We start from the raw sequence: 12,132 nt of genomic DNA, 5'->3' as shown, positions 1-12,132 counted from the left end.
ACACACACACACACAGTATTTATCCAAGAACCAGGTCACAGCTTTTTAAAATTGTAGTTGGAGGAGGAAATGGCAATCCACTCTGGTATTCTTGCCTGGAATATCCATGGACAGAAGAGCCTGGTGGGTACAGTCCTTGGGATCTCAGAGTCAAACACGACTGAGCGACCAACACTATAGCTGTCCTACAATGTTAATTTCTGCTGTATAGCAAAGTGGTTCAATTATACATATGTACCTTCTATATTCTTTTCCATTACAGTTTACTAGAGAATATTGAATACAGGTCCCCATCCTATACAGTAGGACCTTACTGTTTATCCATTCTCCCTCTCTCCTGAGTGGCTCACATCTGGTCACAGCTTTTAGAATCCTCAGCCAAATCAAAGATATAAAGAAGTCTAAGGAAAAAATTTTGTAAAGAAATTTCAGTCGTAAGTATTCAATACAACCTTCTTAGAATAGTTTTAGTACTTTCTAGTTCTAAACCTCAGAGAAGGCAATGGCACCCCCCTCCAGTACTCTTGCCTGGAAAATCCCATGGACGGAGGAGCCTGGTGGGCTACAGTCCATGGGATTGCTAAGAGTTGGTCACGACTGGGCGACTTCACTTTCACTTTCATGCATTGGAGAAGGAAATGGCAACCCATTCCAGTGTTCTTGCCTGGTGAACCCCAGGGACAGGGGAGCCCGGAGGGGCTGCCATCTGTGGGGTCGCACAGAGTCGGACACAACTGAAGTGACTTAGCAGCAGTAGCAGCAGTTCTAAACCTAGGAAACTTCAGGTTGTTGAGGCCAGGAATATGGGAATTTTTCCTGTGGACCAGATGTGAGCCACTCAGGAGTGAGGGAAAGCAAGGGATCCTGTCTGTAGGGCCCTCAGAAGTAGAGGAAGCCTCAGGAGAAAGAGGAAACACCACTACCCGCTCTTGTCTACTCTTTAAACCCCACTGAGTGAAACTGCAGCTCACAAGCCGCTGATCTCAAGGAGAAAGCTGAGATCAGAGGGAGCATGCCCCCTTCTCCAATGGCTTCAGCCCAAAAGAGGCCCAAGCTGAAAGATAAGCTTAAGTCAACTTTGAATTCTGACTGTAACATAGAACCAAAAATTTCTGGAGAAATAAAAACCATTTTTACAAGTAATCATGTCTGGAGGATATTTTTTCTTATCTTTGAGTAATCTTAAAGAGCAAAGTCTTCATCCTGGGGCACATCTCCATTGCAGAGACGAGCACACAAAAATAAAAACTCAAGCCACATACCATACCTGTGGTAATCTACAGGCCACTCACATACGTGAGAACCATTTTTTCTCTGGTTATTTGACAAGACATCCCTTTACCTTACCATAGACAGAAGTTTTTGCTCCAGATTTCATTTAGTTTCTCGGTTTGATAAACTATGCTTCTCTTAGATTATGAACTACCTTTCGCTTTGAGAACAACATTTAACTTGACAAAGATTAGGGTTGGGATCTTAGTCCCCTGACCAGCAACTGAACTGGGGCCCTTCGCAGTCCTAACCACTGGACCACCAGGCAATCTCCATATTTATCTTAACCACCTTTCTAAGGGGTCCTCTACCCCCATCCTGTCATACTTTCTATATTTTTGTCTTCATAGGTCTTAACATTACCTCAAATTACTTATCTGTCAACCCCAACACACCACACACATACACACACAAGTGCAGGCTGTCACATGCTCTAATGAAATCTCTGCCAAAGGAGTCTGTCTTATTCTCCACTTGTATCTCCTGGGCCCAGAACTGCTTCTGGCACAGAGGTCACTAGACAGATATGGTTCATAAGGGGCACTGTATCATCAATAGAAATGAAAGGTAACTGCAGAATAACTAGGTAACCTTCCGAAAGTGCTTTTTAAACTAAACTCTTTATTGCCCAATCACCCCTGAACCTCTGGCGTTATTCCTGATGCTCTATAGAAACAAGGTTGGTGAAAAATAAACACTAACCTAAATTTTCCAAACCCATAAGTCATTAAATTTTTTTAATTTAAAAATCTTTTTCTCCTTGGCTTTGGTCCCACAGGACACTTAGTTTGTGGGACTCATTTCTGCCAATGACTGGAGTCAACTTCAACCATGTTGGTTTTTGTTCCCACTCATCACATGTATGCTGAACAAATTAATGAACCACTCTCATTCCTCTTGTCTCCTAAGGACATCTCCCCAAACCTTTCCTTGAGCCTCTCTACACTTTTTCAAATAGTTTCAAAGAGAGAAAAATAAACAATCCTTTCCTTCCATCTCCCATCACTTTTAAATGCCTACCAGGTTTCACCATCACCTTATACTTATACCTCCATTTAAATTATCTTTACCATTCTAATCCCTAAATCAGTTCCCATTCTCAACTCTATGTTCATTATTTCCAAAAGCAAATCTCCAGCCTGGGCTTTTGGCTTTCCACTTCAGCTGCCCCTAGCTTTACTGAGTTCTTCCAAGATACTTCTAGTATCCCACAGGCATCAACATCACCTAACAATTTCTTCCTGTTCCTTCCATCCTATATTCCTCAGTGAATGCACCAACTCCTTGCCCCCTAGTCCAGAAAATCCAAGACCCCTACCTCTGATATTTTCTCCAGCTGACAAAACCACAGTAGCTGTGACTGAAAGGTCAAATACATACACAAAACATGATACATTCCTGGGTGTTACCTCAGATACCCAACGGTGACACCTAACTGCTCCTGAGGTTCCCCTGCCCAAGAAACATAAATCCCTTAGTTGTGGCCTCAGGCATCTTCTGTTAGATGGAGATCCACTGTCCAAACCAACTTTGATCCTCAGAACATCATGAGATACGTCAGGTATGAACTGTCTGCAAACTAGTATTGAATGAACTGAACCCACCTGTCTGTACTGAATGTGTTAACCAGCTCCATCTCTAGCCCACTGCTTCTCCCTGGGTCTTACGACTTCCATTTTATCAGAGAAATTTCCCATTGAAACTCAAACAGTCAAGGCCACAGGCACTGGCAAACAAGGACTAAGTCACCTTACACTCAATAAACACACAAGCCTTTTTTAAGGCATCACTGTCTACCTCTCATGCAACCCCCATTGTGCCAATTGTTTCCTGACCCAGGATTTAGAAATTTTTTGTCTTCAGGTCAGCACCTACTTACCTCAAGGCCTAATATTTATTCCACCCCAGGTATTACCTATCTTAATGGGTACCTCTCCAATACCCAGGAATCAACCTTTAGTAACACTGCAAGATTTCAGAAAGATCTTAATACCACGTCAGATTATTCAGTAGTCAAGCCAAAATAAAATTATATAGGTCAAAGCAATTTCAAATACTTGAACCCACTACAGTAACTAGGCTACAGCCACTGTAGAAGCACCTTCACTTATTTAAGTTGAAAGCCCATAGTTAATTAGACTTCCAGCTTAAATAAGCACAGGTACACCAGTAAAAATCACATGGTCAAATGTCAACTGGATACAGGAACTTTATTATGCATCCCTTGAGTATCACTGGATAGCATCACCCACTCAACGTAAGAATGCAAATTCCATTGAGATAGTTAAGGACAGAGAAGCCTAGGGTGCTGCAGTCCTTGGGGTCACAGAGAGGACTAGACTTAGTAGACCAAACAACAAGTAAACAGGGCCCCCAGGTGGCCCAGTGGTAAAGAACCTGCCTGCCAAAGGAGACACTGGAAATGGCAACCCACTTCAGTATTCTTGCCTGGGAAATCCCACGGACTGAGGAGCCTGGTGGGATACAGTCCATGGCATTGCAGAGTCAGACACACTTAGCAACTCAACAGCAACAAAAGTAGAACAGTCATTATCTTACATCACACATTATTGGAAGGAAACCCAATATAGATTCACATCAGCTGGGGTTCCTGCAGAAGCAAGCTGAGACCTGAAAGAGGAGCTAAGGAAAAAAGCAAGGGAGCAATTGACTAATCTTGGAATGCATTCTAAGGCACCTTTTAAAGGTAAGGTTGCGGAGGCAGTGATGATCATGAAAACTCCTTCAAGGTCAGATTAAAGTTGTTAAATTCTTAAAAAAATGGGAAGCTACAAGTTGGGACAGCACAGCTTGGCCACACTGCTATTTTATGATAATTACTCCAACACTTGTGATGTTTAATTAATGTTTGATTCTCTCATCAGTCCAACAAAGTTGGTTTTGTCTTCACTTCAAAAAAACTAGCAGAAACACCAGAAAGCAAGGCAGAAAAATTCAGAGCCCTGAAAAGTCAATGATCACCTAGGTGAGGATTAAAAAAATTCTACTAGCCTACAAGTTGAGTTTATACTTGGCCTTCCTTTACATTCTACTCAATCCACTGCACTTGCACATGGTTCTAGAAACGTTATTGTTGACTCATACCTAGTTGTTCACTTAGCTGACCACCTTAAAAGGCAAACACAGCCTAGGAGCTGGGCACCAAGAGTTAATATCACCTGAGAATCTGAAAAACAAAAATGTATAGCTGAATCACCTTGCTGTAAAAAACTAATGCAACATTGTAAATAAAAAAAAAAAATCCAACAAAACCACCTTTCCAAAATGGAATTCCTTCAACTCCTGTCCTTTGTGTTCTCACCAGAATTCCAAAGCCTATCATACAGGACGACAACCACTCCACAAAGACCACAGAGGTAACACAGTTCTTATAGTAGCACAGATGTTACTTCTTAATGTCGTCTGCTTGAAGGAATCTTAGAATTCTGCTGGTAAAGGCCCAATCCTACTAAGCAGTATCACAACCCAGTTTAAAAGTTAGTGTTCCAGAATAGCCACTTAACAAATAAACCTGATTTTTAGTTATCACATTTGCAAACCTATGTAAATACTGACACAAGCCTATTAAAAATACCTTAGCACACCAGATAATTTTAAAAGCCAGAACATTTATTGTGCGACTAATCGTTGAAATCCTTAAGATGAACTGGATGCTGCAACAGCTGCTCGCTTGGGTTTAGGTGTTGTTCCTTCACGGAATCCATGCCTGCATTGTGTTAAAAACAAGAATGGTTACTTCAGCAATGTCAATGTATACATTTCAATCTTTGTTAAAATATATTTTTATGAGCTTATCTCAGTTAAATGATGAAATCAATATTGAATTCATAAGTTCAGACATTTATTTTTAGAACATCACTGATAAGCTGTGGTATTTTATTTATTTCCCTCTGCTTCAAAATAGCCAAGGCAACATATTTGGTTGCAGTGATCAGTATTTCCCCACCACTTATGATTCGTAAGGTTTTGGGAAAACGGATTCTTAAATTATGGGTCAGAGACCCTACCTTCCTTTAGCTAAGGAACAATGTGATTAATGATAGACATTTTCTCAACTGCTTAACTATAGTTTAAGTCTTAACTCACTTAACATCTACTTGAAATGTCTTCTGAGGAACACACAGGTTAAAACTGGCTTCAATTCATGTTCTTAACTCAAACTAGCAGACCACTGAACCCTATCCCATACTACTATATATTCGCCTTAAGTACAAAGGTCACTCCAACACACAAATACATCTAAGTGTGTTGTGTTTACACCCCCCAAACTGTCTTGTGGTCTTGAAGATCCTTAATTGAGTAAGAGGTCACAAATTCTGCTAAATATCCTACAATGCACAGGACAACCCCAGTCCCCAACAAAGAAATCACCTCAGTTAAGGCCTTACACCCCTCAACCGCTACCATTAAAAATGCAGTTTCTCTTTAAGACTATGTTGGGGCTGAAATTAAAACTCTATGGCCTCTCTTTAAGTCCAACAGTGTTCTACAGCAAGTAGACTTGCCCAATGCCACAAAACTGAAGGCCTCAATTACATACTATCATCTTGACAAATTTTGGCAGGAAAATGAAATGTAGGTATGCGAATAAATGCCATTATTTTCTGGAGTCTACCTCAAACTACACTCCAGCCTATTCAGTGCATATTAGTGTTCACTGATTCCTAAGTTTGAGACTGATCTGAAGGTTATGGTGGCAGAAGAAAAAGGATCCTAGCAACACCTCATCCCACGAACAAGGGTAGTTGAGACAACTGTTATGTAAGCTCATACACCCACCTATTAACTGAAACATAAAAACTGTACCTGAATCTGCGGTATACAATTTTTAGGTGCCTCATTCGACCAGTCCCAGTGGTATTTCGTCTTTTAGCTTTAGCACTCCAATTATCTAAAAAAAAAAAAAAAAAATTCAGGTTAAGATCCAAATTGTTGTCCCTGAGCGACTTCACTTTCACACACCCAGTACACACTGTCAATATAATTAAAACTGCCTGCCTTGGCTTTAAACTCACTTTATCCGCATACTTAAACAGTCCACGGAATTCTCCAGGCCAGAAGACTGGAATGGGTAGCCTTTCTCTTCTCCAGGGAATCTTCCCAACCCAAGGATCTAACCCAGGTCTGCACTGCAAGCTCAGCATACCAGCTGAGCCAGAATGGAAGACCATACACAGAAGAGGAAATGGCAGCCCACTACAGTATCCTTGCCTGGGACAGCCACTGGACAGAGACGCCTACTAAGCTAAAGATTATGGGGTTGCAAGAGTTGGACACAACTTAGCAACTAATCAACATAATGGTATATAGATGTACAATTTTGCTAGGAAACAACATTCAAAGTCATGCCCCACTGAGGTACATATGAAACAAGAAACTATTCTCAAAGTACATTTATAAATATTAACCTACACTTTCTCTTTCGCTTGGCAGGGTAGCCACACTTGCCACAGGTCGACTTCTGAAGGTGGTAGGCCTTAGAGCCACAGCGGCGGCACAGCGTGTGCGTCTTATTCCGACGCTTTCCAAACGATGACGTTCCCTTCGTCTGCAAGTTAAGGGGATAAATGTTTAAGTCTTGTCATTTCTATACACATGCTCAACATTTTCAGTTAAAGTAACTACTGATATAAATTAATGACAATCACAAGGGCTGACACTGTGCTAAATCAATGACCACTATTAGAATTTCTCGTTATCTAAAGCCCCTCCAAGAGCTGCCATGTTTTGAAACCTGATACATTATTAAAAAGGAAAATGAAAAACGTAAAAGGCAAAAGAGGAGGTAACGTGGTTTTCCTACCTACTCTTACTCCAAAATCTAAGAGCTCCTGCCCAGGGACCGTCGTCAACTATTCTTTTGTTTACAGAGCCAAATACCCCCAATCCATGCTTCTTCCATCAGTTCCCACTGGCGGGCAGGGCTGTGAGGGCTTCCCAAAAAGACAGAAGAAAGGGGCCTGGAGCAGCTGCAGGTCCACGACGGCAGGCTCAACATCCCCACATCAGATTATGAGCCATTCTCGAGCCTCTCGAAAGCTGCCTTCCCTACCCACCGGTTCTTCTTATCCGAAAGCTTCCAGGGCCCCCACAGATTGCATGGGGCGCAGTTCAGGGGGTGAGGATGAAAGCCGATGACGAGAGGCCCTGGAAACCACTCACCATCTTGCTTCTGCCGCCGAGACCAAAGAGGCCGGAAGAGAAAGCACTTCCGCTATATTGCGCTCTGAGCTTCCGCCCAGGGAAGCACTTCCGGCGGGGCGCAGTGCACCGCTCTCAAGCGTCCGTCACCGCAGTGTGGGTGGATTCGAGAGGAGGATCGCGGAGCTAGTTAGGGCCAATAGAGAGTTCAGCGGAGCGGAACTCACAACTTTCTGGGGAAGGGATTGGGCGTATACCCTCCGGACCCGCCTTTCCCTGCGGCAAACTTTTAGACCGGAACTCGACTACCTTCCCTCCTGTTGTTTCCCTCCAGTCTTTACGAATGTTCTGTCCCCGCTAAGGCCATATTGCGGATTCTGGTTTCCTAGGAGATGGGAGATGTGGGTAGAGAGGCTCCCCTGCTTGGGGTGCAGGAGCTAGCTCAGCCCTCCCGGCGTCTGTGTAGGGTTGGGGGTTGGGCTGGAGTACTTCTCCAGGTTCCTCTGTACTCCGGCCTGAAGCTTTTGACTGACTGATCCTCACAGGCTCTGCGGAAAAGAATCTGCCTACCAGTGCAGGAGACGCGGGTTCCGTCCCTGGGTGGTGAAGCTCTCCTGAAGAATGAAGTGACAACCCGCTCCCAGAAAATCCGAAGGACAGAGGAGACTGGTGGGCTAGTCCATTGGATCGCAAAGAGTCGGTTGAGACTAAGCTACTGACCACAATCCTCACTTGCTAGGAGGACATAGCTGGGCTCAGAATTTGAAGAGAAAGGCAGAAAATGCTTTTTTAAACTGTGATAATAGGCATATGGTTTGATCTCCCATTTTACTATGCCAAGGAATCAGACGTGGAACTTGTTAAGAAGTTTCTTAAACTCTAACGTGAGGAAATATGCTTTGACAGCTTTGGGTAGGGCCTGGACATGTGTAGTCCAAAACACTTTAAAGTGTTAATATTGGCGGTTCCCAGACCTTGTTGATACAAACAATTCAATTGCAACCTTCTTCCGAGGAAAGCCCCCACCCTTGCAAAAGGGTAAAATACACAAACATTTAAGAGTTAGTAGGGAAAAACAATCCTAAACGCATGCTGTCTAAAGGAAGCAATTAGTGACCTAACACTTGTGAAATATTGGCAAAAGTGATTAACTTCTAGGCTTCCCTGATAGCCCAACTGGTAAACAATCCTCCTGCAATGGCAGGAGACCCTGGTTGGATTCCTGGGTTGGGAGGATCCGTTGGAGAAGGGATAGGCTACCCATTCAAGTATTCTTGGGCTTCCCTGGTGGCTCCGAGGGCAAAGAATCTGCCCCCCATTGCGGGAGACCTGGGTTCTTTCCCTGGGTTAGAAAGATCCGCTGGAGGAGGGACTCCAGTATTCTTGCCTGGAGAATTCCCACGGACGGAAGAAGAAGCCTGGCGGGCTACAGTCTATGGAGTCGCAAAGAGTGGGACACGACTGAGCGTCTTTCACACAGTTAAAAGAACAAGATGAGGTCTAGGGCTTAGGAGGTTATATTTTTGACAGGATGAGTTGATAAGTTCGTAGTAACCACTAAGCTCGTCTAGGAACTGGGAAGAGGACAGAGTCATTGTTCTTATGGAAACAGTAGGTGGGGAATGGGGCGTTCAGGGGGAGATCCCTCCAGCAGGGAGAGAGTGAGAAGACCAACATTTGAGTTTTTGAAACAAACTGCAGTTCAGGTTAGACTTAACTGGATTAGGTACTGTATTAGTTCCCTGTTGCCATTCTAACAATTTAGCACAAACTTAATGGTTTAAGACAAAACATTTAAGCAGCTAGTATAAAGTTTCAGTTATGCAACATGCAAGAGATCAGTACAATATTATATCTACAGTTGAAAATACTGTATTGTATACTTAAGGACAATAATCAAACCACAAATTAGTCTTTAACCTACAGCCAATCAACTAATTTCTTTCTTTGCTTCCACACTTTTATAAAGTCCCCTGGCTCCTAGAATGCTACTAACCACTTCCAGTTTGGTGCTGCCCTTTTTGGGTAGATTTTTGCTTAAACTTAAGTTTTGGATGCCTGTTTATCTTTTAATAATCCCTTGTGAGTGCTTTGGCTCTACCCAGATCATTCTTATCTCAAGGTCAGCTGATTTGCAACCTTAGTTGTCCTTTGGTGTAAACTAGTATTTTCACAGGTTGTGGAGATTAGAACATAGTCATCTTTCGGGGAGAGCATTATTTTGCTTAGCACAGGTATTAAATGAGATCGATGAAGACACACTATTGAGCCCAAGTTAGTGTGCCTGAGGCATAGTGAGGCCAAAGAAACTGAAACTGGAGTTTAGGGCAGACAAAGGATTTGCAAACACCAACCAAGGAGGTCAGCATAGCTCCTGCTCAGAAAACTGAACTGTCCAATGGTTTTCAGGGGAGAGGATTTGTTATGTTTTCATTTTTAATTAATTTTTTGGCTGTTCCGTGGGGCTTGCGGGATCTTAGTTTTGGACCAGGGATTGATTTGAACCTGGACCTTCAGCAGTGCAAGGACAAAGTCCCAGACATGACCCTCGAGGAATTCCCTTAGGGAAGTCTTTCAAGACCAAGTAAGGACTGCAGGGGCATGTGACCTCCTTCTAGTTGTAAGAGGGTGATGTTCCAAGAAACTTATTCTCAGCCATCCTCCACCTGAGTGGAGGTGGGGGTTGGGGGTGGCAGAGAGGGAGCTTAGTTCCTATCAGTTCAGTTCAGTTCAGTTGCTCAGTCCTGTCCAACTCTGCGACCCTTGCAGCATGCCAGGCCCCTCTGTCTATCACCGACTCCCAGAGTTCACCCAGTCTCCTGTGCATTGAGTCAGTGATGCCATCCAGGCATCTCATCCTCTGTTGTCGACCCCTTCTCCTCCTGCCCCCAACCCCTCCCAGCATCAGGGTCTTTTCCAATGAGTCAGCTCTTCTCATGAGGTGACCAAAGTATTGGAGTTTCAGCCTCAGCATCAGTCCTTCCAATGAACACCCAGGACTGATCTCCTATAGAATGAACGGGTTGGATCTCCTTGCAGTCCAAGGGACTCTCAAGAGTCTTCTCCAACACCACAGTTCAAAAGCATCAATTCTTTGGCACTCAGCTTTCTTTATAGTCCAACTCTCACATCCATACATGACCACAGGAAAAACCATAGCCTTGACTAGACGGACCTTAGTCGGCAATGTAATGTCTCTGCTTTTGAATATGCTATCTAGGTTGGTCATAACTTTTCTTCCAAAGAGTAAGTGTCTCTTAATTTCATGGCTGCAGTCGCCATCTGCTGTGATTTTGGAGCTACCCAAAAAAAAGTCTGACACTGTGTCCACTGTTTCCCCATCTATTTCCCATGAAGTGATAGGACCAGATGCCATGATCTTAGTTTTCTGAATGTTGAGCTTTAAGCCAACTTTTTCACTCTCCTCTTTCACTTTCATCAAGAGGCTCTTTAGTTCCTCTTCACTTTTTGCCATAAGGGTGGTGCCATCTGCATATCTGAGGTTATTGATATTTCTCCCGGCAATCTTGATTCCAGCTTGTGCTTCTTCCAGCCCAGCATTTCTCATGATGTACTCTCATGATGCATATAAGTTAAATAAGCAGGGTGACAATATACAGCCTTGACGTACACCTTTTCCTATTTGGAACCAGTCTGTTGTTCCATGTCCAGTTCTAACTGTTGCTTCCTGACCTGCATATAGGTTTCTCAAGAGGCAGGTCAGGTGGTCTGGTATTCCCATCTGTTTCAGAATTTTCCACAGTTTCTTGTGATCCACACAGTCAAAGGTTTTGGTATAGTCAATAAAGCAGAAATAGACATTTTTCTGGAACACTCTTGCTTTTTCAATAGCCAAACTCAAAGATTTGTGTCACATTATTATGTATACCCATTGGAAAGGACTGGGACTCTCCTTTATTGCTGTACTGTTGTTTCTTAACTGCTTTTCTTTTAAAGTAATTTTTAAAAATTATTTTTGGCTATGCTGGGTCTTTGTTGCTGTGTGGGCTTTTCTCCAGTTTTGGCTTGCAGAGACTACTCACTGGTTGCTGTGTGCAGGCTCCTTATTGCAGCGGCTTCTCTTGTTGCATAGCACGGCACACGGACTTCAGTAGTTGCGGCTCTTGGGCTCTAGAGAACAGGTTCAGTAGTTGTGGAGCATGGGCTTAGTTGCTCCTTGGCATGTGGGATCTTCCAGGACCAGGGGAAATCTGTGTCTTCTGCACTGGCAGGTGGATTCTTTACCACTGAGCCACCAGGGAAGTCCCTTTACTGCCTTTCTTTTGTTAATGCATTCCCTCACTTCCTTAACAAATAACTGAACAGTTAACTGTTTCAATTGTTGGCCCTTTGGAACGCAAGAAAGATCTTGAAAGCTGAAACCTTTTTCTTAAAAACAAGAGGGACGTGGATAGGCTTTTGTACCTAGGGTTCCCTACAGGGTCCTACTCAGTTTCAGAAAGAATAGGACAGGTAGCAACCAGGGAGGAGTCGAACTGCGCAACAGGCACTAGGTGACAGTCTCTTTTACCCCAGACATTCCCCAAATTGTCAGGGTGAAAAATCTCTCCTCTCCCTTTTTGATATGCTTGAAATCACACCATTCTAACCCTGGTCAGGTAAGCCTTTGGCTCTATAGAGGTCTATCAAGCCAGTTTAGTACCCCCAGATTTTTATCCAGATGCCAAGTTTAGGTCA

General features: G+C 43.4%; 1 protein-coding gene and 1 non-coding gene across 2 annotated transcripts; both read right to left on the bottom strand.

The window, feature by feature from the left end:
• Positions 1-4,881: 4,881 nt before the first annotated feature.
• Positions 4,882-7,702, bottom strand: RPL37 (ribosomal protein L37). Its single transcript, XM_069555828.1, has 4 exons — positions 7,456-7,702; positions 6,706-6,841; positions 6,100-6,184; positions 4,882-4,999 (listed from the first exon to the last, which is right to left on the bottom strand). The coding sequence occupies exons 1-4, from the start codon at positions 7,456-7,458 to the stop codon at positions 4,930-4,932; spliced, it is 294 nt and encodes a 97-aa protein (XP_069411929.1). The 5' UTR covers positions 7,459-7,702; the 3' UTR covers positions 4,882-4,929.
• On the bottom strand, positions 5,082-5,161 carry LOC138422040 (small nucleolar RNA SNORD72). Its single transcript, XR_011249718.1, has one exon. It is a non-coding gene; the product is annotated as a small nucleolar RNA SNORD72 (small nucleolar RNA).
• Positions 7,703-12,132: the final 4,430 nt, after the last annotated feature.

Source organism: Ovis canadensis, chromosome 16 (genome assembly GCF_042477335.2).
Source record: "Ovis canadensis isolate MfBH-ARS-UI-01 breed Bighorn chromosome 16, ARS-UI_OviCan_v2, whole genome shotgun sequence".
In the NCBI taxonomy this organism is placed as follows: Eukaryota; Metazoa; Chordata; class Mammalia; order Artiodactyla; family Bovidae; genus Ovis; species Ovis canadensis.
This window is presented reverse-complemented; position numbering and strand designations above follow the sequence as displayed.

What these genes read in the sequence shown, in the direction of transcription:
- RPL37 (XM_069555828.1), bottom strand. An exon ending in TGCCAAGCGAAAGAGAAAGT is followed by an intron (nt 6,185 to 6,705) that starts GTAGGTTAATAT and finishes TTTTTTTTTTAG; the next exon opens with ATAATTGGAGTGCTAAAGCT. An exon ending in ATTGTATACCGCAGATTCAG is followed by an intron (nt 5,000 to 6,099) that starts GTACAGTTTTTA and finishes AACACAATGCAG; the next exon opens with GCATGGATTCCGTGAAGGAA.